At 42.6% G+C, this 13,033-nt stretch overlaps 1 protein-coding gene across 1 annotated transcript in view; it reads left to right on the top strand.

The window, feature by feature from the left end:
- The window catches only part of RRP15 (ribosomal RNA processing 15 homolog), a 38,886-nt gene extending 36,966 nt beyond the window's left edge, over positions 1–1,920 (top strand). Inside the window, exon 5 of the mRNA XM_015411000.1 lies at positions 909–1,920. Within this exon, the coding sequence (XP_015266486.1) occupies positions 909–1,067 (159 nt within the window). The 3' untranslated portion in view covers positions 1,068–1,920. The remainder of the gene's footprint in view (positions 1–908) is intronic.
- The last annotated feature ends 11,113 nt before the right edge of the window (positions 1,921–13,033 follow it).

Below are 13,033 nucleotides of genomic sequence, written 5' to 3'. Positions count from 1 at the left end.
TCTTTTTAATCCAGCAGCCTCTTTCCCGCAGTAGCTAAACCTGGGAAATCCAATTGTAGAAAGGTCCAAAGTTCAAAACCTCTTGCTGTTTTTCCCCAGCAGCTGGTATTCAGAATCACACTGCTGCTGAATATGAGAGTTCTATTTTATCCTTCATAGGTAATAGATCTTTCTATGGCTAGCTACATGAATGTCTTATCAGGCCATCACCACTCCATGTAGCCATTCCATTCTAACTATTCATTGTCTGAAGTACTTTATTTGTGCATCAGGTTCTGGCATTATGGGAATGGGAGAAAAATTTCTCTCTGTCCACCACCTCCACACTCTTCTAAGCCCATGATAGGTTGGTTATCTTCATCTGCATCTTTTCCAGCTCTATAATATCCACATCCAAATGTGGTTGGCCAAGATCTATACAAAGGCATTATGATACTGGCCATTTTGTTCCAATCCCTTTCCTATCACCCCAACAAAGAATTTGAGTTTTTAGGTATTGCTGTGCATTCAGTCAACATTTTCATTCATCTGTCCACCACAGTTCCAATACTATTTCCTGGTTGACCCCCAGGTCAGTCGCATTGATGCATATGTAATGTTAGGAACTTTTGCCCCAAAGTTCATCACTTTTCACTTACATTAATTTCATTTGTTACATTATTGCCCACTCATCTCATTTGGAGAGATCTTTTTTGCTTTTCATCATCCTGAATAACTCAATGTCATGTACAAACCTGGCCAGTGGATGCTTACCCCGATACCAGATCATTTATGAACAAATTAATAGCTCCAGTTCTGATACATCTCAGTACAATCAAGCTTGGATTATTCAAGGCAATGGGGGGGGAATTGCTTGATATCCTAATTTACTTATCTTTTCACCCAATACTCCTTTCCCCAACTCTCAGGGTGACGCTAAATCTGAAGAGGGGCCAGCATGGAGTATATTGCGAGACAACTTCATGATGGGAGCCTCAATGAAAGACTGGGACAAGAAAAGTGATGGGGAAGACAACAATGTTCAAGATGGGGAAATCAAACAGGAGAGCAGAAGTGACTCGGACTGATGAAATTGAAAGCATGTATATTTTGGTTAAATGGAGTTTTTGTTCATCCAGGCAGCCTTATTATACAAAAGCAAAGACTTGTTAAAGGTTGAAGAAAAACTGTTTTTAACAAAACATTGTCTAACAATCTTGAAATCCAATGGTATTTCCGCACTAATTAATGCTTAATTGTTTATAGATTTCGAAAACATTTTGTACAGTCCAGACTGACTCCTTCCCAATCAGAAAGGGGAGGATTTTGCCAAGTTCATTATAAGTTTAAACGCAGCTTAATGTTGTTGTGCTCACTTTTCCATTTTGAGTTTAGTAACTTGGTTAGATTTTGATAAGTTTATACAATAAATATTGGAATACCAGAAACATGTATGAAATTAGCCATCTCTTACAGACATTTGATCTTTTTTGGCTTTTCTTGTAATACAGTAACCATTAATGTGACAGGTTTTTTGGGTCTCTTTAAGTGATGAGACAACCATGAAGAAGGAAAGCTGGGATACTGAGACATGTCATATCTTTTTTGTATGTACATGAGGGTGGAGGGACATAAGACTGGGACAGTTTGAAAAAAAGTTCCAGTAGAAAAGGTTTTCACATAGAAATTGCAGGTGTTAAATATTTTATATTCAGAGGAGAAAAAGAAAACAACAGATTTATGGAATCAGGTTTAGGAAACAGTAACAGTTTATGGTGGCTATATATGTCAGAGAGGTTATACAGTCCAGTAAGACTGAGAATGTAAGAGAAATAGATTCACTTACAGAAATATTTGGGTAGAAATAGTGTGCCCCAAAGGAAGCTTAACTCTGGGAGTTTGTTATCGCCCACCAGATCAAAGGTCAGAGAATAATTTAAAAACAGCAAAAGGATTAAGGAAAGCAGCTAGACAAAATAATTGCATTCTAATAGGTGATTTTAACTACCCACACATTGATTGGGTCAATATGTGTTCAAGTCAGGAGAAAGAGATTGGGTTCCTAGATACTCTCTCTTTTTTTTTTGGCCCCCCGAAGGGGATTTTTTATTGCATTTTTAAAAGACTATGAAAAATTAGGAAAGGGTAACTACATCTAGGGAAAAAGGAAAGAAAACCACTGTCCCGCCGCGGGCTGCTCCGCTGCCTCACAGCCTGCTGCGGCAGGACTGGCGTTACCCGCGCCGGACCCTTAGCAAACCTCAGACGCCAAAAACCCCAGAGTAGTGAGTTCGTCGGACGACAGAGGAGACAGACCTCGGGCCTTGAGAGTCAGTCTAGGAGCCGAGCCAGAACCCAAACCCCTCCCTCCGTGAGCACAGAGCTGCAGGAGGAATCAGGAAGCGACGAGGATAAAAGAGGGGTCCGACATGGACACCGTCCCTCAGCCACTGACGCAAGGGGGGAGGGCTCGATCAGGAAGGACCATCAGTTGGAGGGTACCAGCCTTACCCCGCGGTGTTGAAGACGCCGAAATAGCGAGTGTAGGTCCCTCCATCCCGGCCGGAAGTGGGCATGCCCCTACATGACCCAGCTTGTGGATTCAGGCACGGGGATATACAGGGAGGCGGGACAAAACGGGGAAACACCAAGGGACTGGGGAACACGGTGATAGACAGATGGAAGAGCCAATAAGGGTATGTCACAGGGAGGGGAATACAAATAAAAGGAAGGAAGCAACAGAATGCCGGGGAGGATTTCAGAGACGATCGCCCAGTGAATCGAGAGAGAAGGGAGAGAGGCGATCGTAACCCCCAGCACTTCCACATCTGAGGCGTTTGCTTCCTTCTTGGTTCCTCCCTCAACACAGCGACGGTATTGCCCAGGCCTGGGGGCAACCCAGAGCATGACAACCACTAATAACTAAAACCCCAAGAATAGGAGATCATAACAGCAGCTTATATAAATGTTAATCTTAAATTGCTAGAATTACTTTGAACATAGTCGGTTATGCTAAATTATTTATCTTTTTATCCATTGATTTAACTGTTTAAGAGAACCCCAAGAGCATCCAATAATAAAACCACAATTTTAAGGCACAGTTCAGTCCTTCAGCCTTCATTTTGTTTTATCTTTTCTAATCCTCAATTGATAGGCATGTTTGGGGGCAGCCGCCCCCTTATCGGAAGCAGAGTCCTCGTCGGAAGACACCGAGTCCAATTTGCCAATGGATTTGCTGTCATCTTCTTCCTTAGCGACCTCGGGTATCTCTCCCAGCTGCAATCTCAGGAACTCATGTGCTTTAAGGACAGAGTCAATCTTTTCTTTTTTATCGTGTAGTTTGAAAACGATGCCTTCTGGAATTAACCATCTGTAAGCAATGCTGTTTGTTTGTAGAAAAAGGATTAAGTCTTTATATTTCTTTCTCTTTTGCCTTATTTCAAATGGGATGTCTTTTAGAATCCTGATGATGTTGTCCCCGATTTTCAAGGGTGTTCCTGTAGTTGCTTTCAGGATTGAATCCCACACATGCCTCTTCGAGAATCTGACCACTATTTCCCCAGGCAGATTGTTCTTCTTGATATACACGGAATAGGACCTGTAGACCACATCCATTTCGTTTGCAAGATATTCCGCTTTCAAATCTGTAACTGGGGCTAACGCTTCACTCAAGAGTTGCTTTAGATTTTCATCTTTTAATTCTGGGACCCCTTGAAACCCGGAGAACCAAATTTGCTTTCTCCATTTGCAGCTGTAAAAGTTGAGATTCTTCTGAGGCTTGCTTCTTTTCCAGTTTTTGCACCTTTTTTAAAAACTTTTTTAGTGTTGGCGTCCATTTCCTTCACCTTCTCAGCTGTTTGCTCCGTCATTTTTAAAGTTTCAGTCAGTTGGAGCTGCTGAGTTGCAAGGTTCTGATTTAGAGTTGTCAGCTGTTGTTTGATGTTGGTCATCTGGTCCAGCAGAGGGTGCAAGGAATCTGCCAACATTTTGGTGAACTCAATGACTTCTTCCGGTGGAGGGCTCATGCCCCCCGCTAGTTTCACTTTTGCAAGTTTGTTTTTCTCTGCCTTCTTCCCCGCCATCTTTATGGATTGTTTACTTTTGTGAAAACTTGCTAAAGTCTCTGAAACTCACCCATACGCTTATCCGCGCTCTGGTAAGTCTCTCAAAACAGATTTCATCTCAAACCAGAAGTCCGGTTTCTAGATACTCTCAATGACTGTGCCATGGAGCAGATGGTCACTGAACCTAGCAGGGGGCTGGTGATCCTGGACTTGGTTGTAAATAATGCCCAAGATCTGGTGAGAGATGTAAATGTGATAGCACTGGTTGGGAACAGTGACCATAATGCTATTTAGTTTAACAGTTATGTAAGTAGGGAGTTGCTCAAAAAGACCAACACAACCACATTTAACTTTGGAAGGGGTAGCTTCTCTCAAATGAGGGGGACTGTGAAGAAGAAACTGAAAGGAAAGGTAAAGAGGGTCAAATCCCTTCAGAAAGCTTGGAGACTATTTAAAACTACAATTCTAGAAGCTCAGTTAAAATGTATACCAAAGATTAGGAAAAGTACAAATACATATTTTTAAAAAGGCCTGCATGGTTAACAAACAGTAATGAAAGCAGTAAAGGTAAGAAGGATTCCTTTAAGTGATGGAAGGCTAATCCAAGTGAGGTAAATAGAAGGGAGACCGTGCTTTGGCAAATAAAGTCATTGATCAGACAGGCAAAATGTACTATAAGGAACATATTGCAAAATAAATAAATAAATAAAGACCAATATTAATAACTTCTTTAAATACATTAGTAACAGGAAATCAGTGGGACCCTTGGATGAGCAAGGAGTAAAAGGATAACTAAAGGATGATAGGGAAATGGCAGAGAACCTGAATGCTTTTTTCTCCTCAGTCTTCACTAATGGAGATGGGAAGTGCTTGCCCACTCCATAACCGCCAGTTTCAGGAGAGGTACTGAAAGACCTGAGTCAGATTGAGGTGATGAAAGAGGAGGTCCTATGACTGATGGACATATTAAAAACTGACAAATCACCAGGCCCAGATGGCATACATCCAAGAATTCTGAAAGGACTCAAATGTGAACTTGTGTATCTCCTGACAAAAATATGCAATCTATCACTAATATCTGCCTCTATTCCTGGGGACTGGAAGGTAGCTAATGTAACCGCCATTGATAAAAAAGGTTCCAGAGGAGATCTGGGAAATTACAGGCTAGTCCGTCTAACAGTCGGTGGAATCCATTACTAAAGATAGAATTAATAGGTACATTGATGAACAAAAGCTTTTGAGGAAGAATCAGCATAGATTCTGTAAGGGAAGATCTTGTCTCACTAACCTTTTAGAGTTATTTGGGTGGTGAACAAGCATGTGGACAAGAGTGACCCAGATATTGTTTACCTTGACTTCCAGAAATCTTTTGATAAAGTTTCTCATCAAAGGCTCCTAAGTAAATTCAGCAGTCATGAAATAAGAGGACAAGAGGTAAGTAAGAGGTTAGGGCTTTTTAACTTGAAGAAACCACAACTGAGGGGTGACATGATAGAGGTTTACAAAGTTATGTATGGGATAGAGAAAGTAGAGAAAGAAGTACGTTTCTCCCTTTCTTAGAGTACAAGAACTTGATGAAATTGATGAAATTGGTTTAGAACAGATAAAAGGTAGTATGTCTTCACCCAAAGAGTAATTAACATTACTCATGACTGTGTGTATATGATTTATGCCGGTCTTTGACTATTAATGTCTGAATCTGAATGTAGAATTCACTGCTGCAGGAAGTGGTGGTAGCTACGAGCATAAACAACTTCAAGAGGGGATTGTATAAACATATGGAGCAGAGGTTCATCAGTGGCTATTAGCCACAAGGTATAGATGGAACACTATGTCTGGGGCAGTGATGCTCTGTATTCTTGGTGCTTGGGGGGAGGCAACAGTGGGAGTCCTGGCCCCACTGGTAGACCTCCTGATGACACCTGGGGTTTGGCCACTGTGTTGCACAGGAAGAGCCATTCTCCTGATCCAGCATGGCTTCTCTTATGTTCTTATGACTCATTGGTACTAGACGCTTCTCAGTTAGGGCTAAACTCAGGCTGAATTTCCCTCAGTATTCAGCTCTCAAGTTGTTCTCTGTTAACTGTTGCTAAACAATCAAATATCTTGGATCAGCCTGTCACTCAAGACACTCTGGCTCTGTGAGGTATTAACCCCTCATAGCCCATTACCTGTTTACGCAGTGCTTATAAGATTTTAAAATGCAGTCCGTCACAGATGCTTTCTCTAGTGCTACAAGAGACTACCCTTAATCCTTGTAAGCAGCAGATGTTCTATTCAGTGATCCCCAACATGGCACCCACCAGTGGGTTTACTGGTGGTTATTTGCTTAATTCCCTGAAGTAAAGAGCCAATCCTGGCTTTTCTCCACTTAATTTCTACTGCCGACTTCCATGTACCTGTATTTTGGCTTCTTCATGAGAAAGGGGCCAAGGAAGAAATTCTGACTGTCCCTATGTTGTTCATACTTTGGAAAGGCGGTATAGGTGGTATAGTGATCAGAGTATCAGACTAGGATTAGGGAGACCCAGGTTCAGTTCCCTACTTCGCCATGAGGCTTGCTGGGTGGGGGGGTCTTGGGCCAGTCATACTTTACATCACAGGGCTGTTGTGACAGAGATAAAATGGAATGTACATTGCATTGAATTCCTTGGAAGAAGGGGAGAATACAAATGTAATGGACAGGAAGGAGTTCAAAAGCCCAGTTCCTTGGCATGTACAGTATTATCACCAATTGTTCTGCTCAAAATAGTTTAAAAACTATTTGCTGACCATCATTATACATTTAAATGAACTGGACTGTCACATTGTAGTAACCCTACAGGCTGCATGTATCAGGTTGGAGAGATGGAATTTTTGGATGGACAGTTCAGTAAATTATTTGGAAGCAGATTTTGTGCCCAGGTGTTCTTTATATCTGTTTGAAAACTGTTTGAAAAATCTATTTTGAGCCACGTAAGAAATTACTCAAGCAAACTGGTGTTGAATATAAGAGAGGCCAATTATACCTTACTAGATCCTTGTTTGATATGCCTAATGCATGTTAAGGGTGGGTTAATCTTCCTCTTTCCCAGGGCATGGAGGGAAAATTATATTGAGCATCTGGATGGCATAGTAAATTGCCAGCTATTGCAGAATGCGTCTCTTGCACCAGATGCAAACTCGTTTTTTATTTGTGATTTATAAAGGCTTAGGGCAGGTTGCAACAGTTCTTATAGCCAAAAGAATAAACAGAAACAGCTGAAATATAAAACATCAGAGTAAAAACCCACACAATGTCAATACCAGAATTTCAAAAACCAGCCTCTCCTGACCACCCTAAGGCAGCCCAGATTAACGGTGCAATTCTAAGCAGAGTCACAGACTTCTAAGCTCATTGAAATCAATGGGCTGAGAAGGGGGTAACTGTTCTGAGGATTACAGTGTCATTCTTGTGTGTTCTTACTAGAGCTGGGGAGGAGGGAGTGCCATGAAGGCCTCTGTCCAGTCTTGCCCTGTGGATTTAAATTGATAATTATGGTTAAATGGGACATTTTTGGAGTTTTGGAGGTCAGGAAGACAGTGCAGGGGTCTCCCAGTAATGTGGCTGTTTATGGCATAAATTCTTTTTTAAAATGTAATTTAAGCACTTGCTTCAATATGGATTATATTGTATACTCAAGTTATGCTGCAGTAAACCTTCAGGAAACATCAAGTAGGGATTAAGTATTCCTACCACATGCCCTGACCTGGATAGCCCAGGCTAGCCTGCTCTTGTCAGATCTCGGAAGGTAGCCCTGGTTACTATTTGGATGGGTAACCACCATGGAATTCCAGGGTCACTATGCAGGGGGAAGGCGATGGCAAACCACCTCAATTAGTCTATTGCCTTGAAAATCCTACAGGATTGCCTTAAATCAGCTGTGACTTGATGGCACTTCACACACACACATTCCTAACATCTCTCAATGTATCATGTTGAATATTTTATTGAGAACCTTTATACAGCTCTGAATGGCTTACAGAAGAACAAGATAAAACCATCTTGCACAAAACTGAAGCTTTCTCAGAATAGACTCTGCCAAAAAAAGATGCAGCCATCAACCAGCAAATATTTTTACGCCCCCAGTCAGCCAAAGATCCTTTAACATAAAATAGCTATCCAAAAGCCCTTTCCAAGGGGTTAGGAGCAGTGATAGAAAATGCTCTTGAAAAAACGGAGGCACTGCCAGAAGGGATGAACTCAGTTTGTTCATAAATTCATATAGGGAGGCCTAGTCCTTCAGAACAATTATAGTTAAAAATTAAAATTTATGGTAGCACAGTCTGAACCCCCATGCATGCAGTGTTAATAGTGTATACCAAGTTCACAGTGTATGCCAGTGCCCACCAACATGGTGTTGAAAAATGCTGATCAAGGCCCAGATAGAGTGCATACTTCAAACAAGCCAAAGAAGCCATAAAAGTTTTAAAAAAGGCTTCCCTGATCAAGACAAACAGAAAAAAGCACAAGTTCTGTCTAAACAAATGTGAGTTGACAATAAGGTGAACAAAAAGAGAATTTGAGGGGCAGATGGCCAAAAATATTACAGCAAACGATAAGCATTTCTTCAAATATATCAGGAGTAGGAAAGCTGCTAGGAAGGTGGTTGAGCCTTTGGAGGACAAAGGAATGAAAGGATTACTTCAGGAAGATGGAAGAGATGGCAGAGATTTTAAACTAATTCTTTGCATCTGCTTTCCCTGTGGAAAATGAGGGGCACATAGGCATGCCAGAGCTCAAGTGGTTAAGACGCTGAACTGCAGGCTGTGGAAGGTCAGTAGTTCAGCAGTTCGAGACCCGAGTTGCCGCATGACAGAGTGAGCTCCCATCTCTAGTTCCAGCTCCTGCCAACCTAGCAGTTCGAAAGCAAGAAATTGCAAGTAGATAAATAGGTACCACTTCAGTGGAAAGGAAACAGCGTTCCGTGCGCTTTGGTGTTTAGTCATGCCAGCCACATGACCACGGAAACGTCTTCGGACAGTGCTGGCTCTTCGGCTTTGAAACGGAGATGAGCACCGCAACCCTAAAGTCAGACTCGACTGGCTTTCGAGCAAGGGAACCTTTACCTTTACTTTAGGCATGCCAGAGCCACTATTTTTGGGAGGATGTCTGAAGAACTGAGTCAAATTGAGGTGACTGCTAGGCAAACTGTGGGGGATTGGGACAGGGGATTCAGCTCCCAGTCTTTGACAGGGCTTCACTGGTCCCGGCGTTGAGGGTGAAGAGCCTGGGAGTGCTCCTGGATGTCTCCCTTTCCATGGAGGCCCAGTTCACTACCACTGCCAGGACTGCCTTCTTCCATCTGAGGCAGATCAGGCAGTTGGCCCCATAACTCTCCTCCCAGGACTTAGCTACAGTGATCCATGCAATGGTCACTTCCAGACTGGATTATTGTAACTCTCACTACATGGGGCTACCCTTGACCCTGCTCCGGAAGTTGCAGGTAGTGCAGAATGCAGCAGCGCAGGTACTGATGGCGACGTCTGTGCAGATGCACATCTGCCTGGTGCTGTGCGACCTGTACTGGCTGCCTATTGAATTCCAGATCCGTTTCAAGGTGTTGGTACTTACCTTTAAAGACCTATACGGCCAGGGGCCAGCATACCTTTGTGACCCCATATGAGCCCCGTAGAGCACTGAGGTCCACCAGTCAGTATCTTTTGGTGGTCCCTGGCCCCAGGGATGTCCGACTTGCCTCGACCAGGGCCAGGGCCTTTTCAGCCCTGGCCCCTGCCTGGTGGAATGAGCTCCCCAGTGAGATCAGGGCCCTGTGGGATTTATTCAGTTGAGGCAGTGGGCGTCCCCCCCCCCTCCTTCGGTCGGCCCCTATTTTATAGTCTGAGATCCAAAATTGTACAGATCTCTGGGAAACTTATTCCCAGTACTATCAACCACCGAGGCATCTGGCCTTTTATAAGAGTTGTATGTTTTACATGTTTTAATGTGGTTTTAATTGTATCTATTTTTTTTGTATTATATTTAAATTTTTGGAACCCGCCCTGAGCCTGTTAAGGGAAGGGCGGGATAAAAATCCAAATTATTATTATTAATAAATAATAATAATAATAACAACAACAACTGAAAAAGGTAAGTCTGCATCACAACAACAACAACAACAACTGAAAAAGGTAAGTCTGCATCACAACAACAACAACAACAACTGAAAAAGGTAAGTCTGCATATCCAGATGGCATACACTGGAGTGTTCTTATAGAACTCAGATATGAAATTGTTGAACTTCTAATAACTATATGTAACCTGTTGCTAAAATCCATCTCTGTTGCCAAATGATTGGAAAATAGCAAACGTCACTCCAATCCAGAGTGGATCCAGCAAATTATTGGCTAGTTATCCTCACATTTGTTCCAGGTAATTAGTAGAAAGTGTAATTAGAGAGAGAGAGAGAGAGAGAGAGTTACTAAGCATATTGAGGAACAAAGCCTCCAGAAGCATGACTTCTGCAAAGGGAAGCCTTCCTCATCAACCTCTTAGAATTCTTTGAGTAGGTTAACGAGCATGTGGATAAAGGCAATCTGGTAGACATCGTGTACTTCAATTTCCAAAAGGCTTCTTAATGAGGTATCTCACCAGTGTCTCCTGAGGAAGCGTAGTAATGTGGGATAAAAGCATGTGTCCTCTTATGGATTAAAAGTTGGTTAAATGGCAGGAAGTTGAGAGTAAGAATAAATGGACAGTTTTCATAGTAGAGGGAAGTGAGCAGAGGGATCCTACAAGGATTGATATTGTAACCAGTGCTTTTTAATTTGTTCATAAATTATTTAGAATCAGGGCTGGGCAGTGTAGTAGCCAAGTTTGCCCATGATACCAAATTATCCAAGATGGTGAAAGCCTGGGTAGATGGTGAAGAGCTACAGGAGGATCTCTGTAAATTGGATGAGTGGGCAACCATGTGACAAATGAAGTCCGATGTGGTTAAGTAGAATATGATGCATACTGGAATTTAAACACCTAATTTTAAATATATGTTGGCTGAGACTGAGATTGAAGGAGATCTTGGGGTTGGCTGTGGAAAGCTCAGTGGAAATGACCTCGTGCATGGCAAATCCCATGTTAGGAATTACTAAGAAAAGGATTGAAAATAAAATAGCTAGTGATGCCCTTCTATAAAGCTGTGATGTGAACTCATTTGAAACAGTGTACCTTTAAAAGGTGGTTTGATTCCTGGAGGAGAGATCCAGCAATGGCTACAAGCCATGGTGAAGAAAGCCTCCATCCAGAGGCAGCAGACCTCTGAATGCCAGTGCTGGGAGGCAGCAGCAGGGGAGACTCTTGTATGCCCTCTTTGGAGGAGCCAGTTTGGTGTAGTGGTGGTTATGTGTGCGGACTCTAATCTGGGAGAACCGGGTTCGATTCCCCACTCCTCCACTTGCACCTGGCTGGATGACCTTGGGCAAGCCATAGTTTTGATAAGAGCTGTCCTTGAAAGGGCAGTTCTGGAAAGAGCTCTCTCAGCCCCACCTACCTCACAGGGTGTTTGTTGTGGGGAGGGGAAGGGAAAGGAGTTGGTCAGCCGCTCTGAGACTCAAGTGAAGGGCGGGGTATAAATCCAATCTCCTCTCCTCCTCCTCTTTGCCCTCCAGGGTTAGGTGTTGTGTGAGGAAGGATGCTGGACTAGACAGACCACTGGTCTGATGCAGCAGGCTTTTCTTATATTCACCAGGCACCGATATGAATGTGTTCTGGTAATTAGTAAGATCTAGCAAGGGTTGCATATCTCTGATTTAGCAGGGTTCAGGAGCTGTACGAACTTTGCTGGGTTAGACTGCAGGCACAGAGGACAATAAGAAGCTGTCTTTACTGAGTCCCTGACTGATGATATGACCTAGCTCTTTCAAAATGTGTATTTTATTCAAAACTGGAGAGAAAAAATATGACATTTTGGTAGCTGTCAGTATATTACTAGGGATGCTCAAAAGCACATTTTCTCAGCTCTTGTTATGCTTGCCAATCATGAGCAGAGAGCCAATTTTCATAAAGCAGTCCCAGTGTTTGTGAGCAGCTGGATGGGATGCTTTCCTCATATTCAGGCAGTACAGTACAATGCAGTAGGCAGCATTTCATGCATGTGAATTCTCATATAGCCCGATGGCAGTCCTAGACCTCCTCCTGATCTGTTGTTGTCACACACCACTCCACAGTCAATTGTTTTTATAAACCATGAACAAACCAGTCAGTCAGTGATTTATAAACACTTTTTAAACAAACTTACCATTTGATATTCCTTGCACATATCTGTTTTAGCACAGCTATATGGTAGTCCTCCCTCCTATGTGTCATTTAATGGCCAAAAAAACACAAACGGATAGAAATGCAAAGTGTTCAGCAGGTGCTCCAGTCAGATGGCAGAGAGGAGAAGACATCTGAGGCTTTGAGTTATTGCAGTTGTGCAAAACAGTATGTTTATTCGCTGATCATGTTTACTGCCAATTTTGTGGGGCATGTGTTTATTACCTGTAAAGGTAAAGGTTCCCTTGCTCGAAAGCCAGTCAAATCTGGCTCTAGGGTTGTGGTGCTCATCTCCGTTTCAAAGCGGAAGAGCCAGCACTGCCCGAAGACATTTCCGTGGTCACGTGGCTGGCATGACTAAACACCCAGGCGCACGGAATGCTGTTATTACCTGTAACTTGCCATTTTTTCCTGCTTTCTAGCTTCTGCATGGCTCAGATGCTCTAATTGCCCCCGCCCCTTTATGCTACTGCTGGAGTGTATTGTACGTTACTGTGGCAGGTTGCCCGAGAGACAAAAATGTAGTAAATAGATTTTCATAAGAGATGGGAATATTGCTGAGTATTAGATTTTTAAAATTTATGAAGCTTCCAGTGCCATAGTCCAGAATTCTATTTGTGTTCTTTAGTTGTACATTCCCTAAACATATAGTCTAATCACCTTCAGGTAACCTGATTCATAATAATGTTTAAGTGTGTCAACATGTTTTCATCTGTCAAGA

This window comes from Gekko japonicus, unplaced genomic scaffold (genome assembly GCF_001447785.1).
Source record: "Gekko japonicus isolate JY-2015 unplaced genomic scaffold, Gekko_japonicus_V1.1 scaffold401, whole genome shotgun sequence".
In the NCBI taxonomy this organism is placed as follows: domain Eukaryota; kingdom Metazoa; phylum Chordata; class Lepidosauria; order Squamata; family Gekkonidae; genus Gekko; species Gekko japonicus.
Note: the sequence above shows the minus strand (reverse complement) of the source record. Positions and strands in the feature narration are given on the sequence as shown.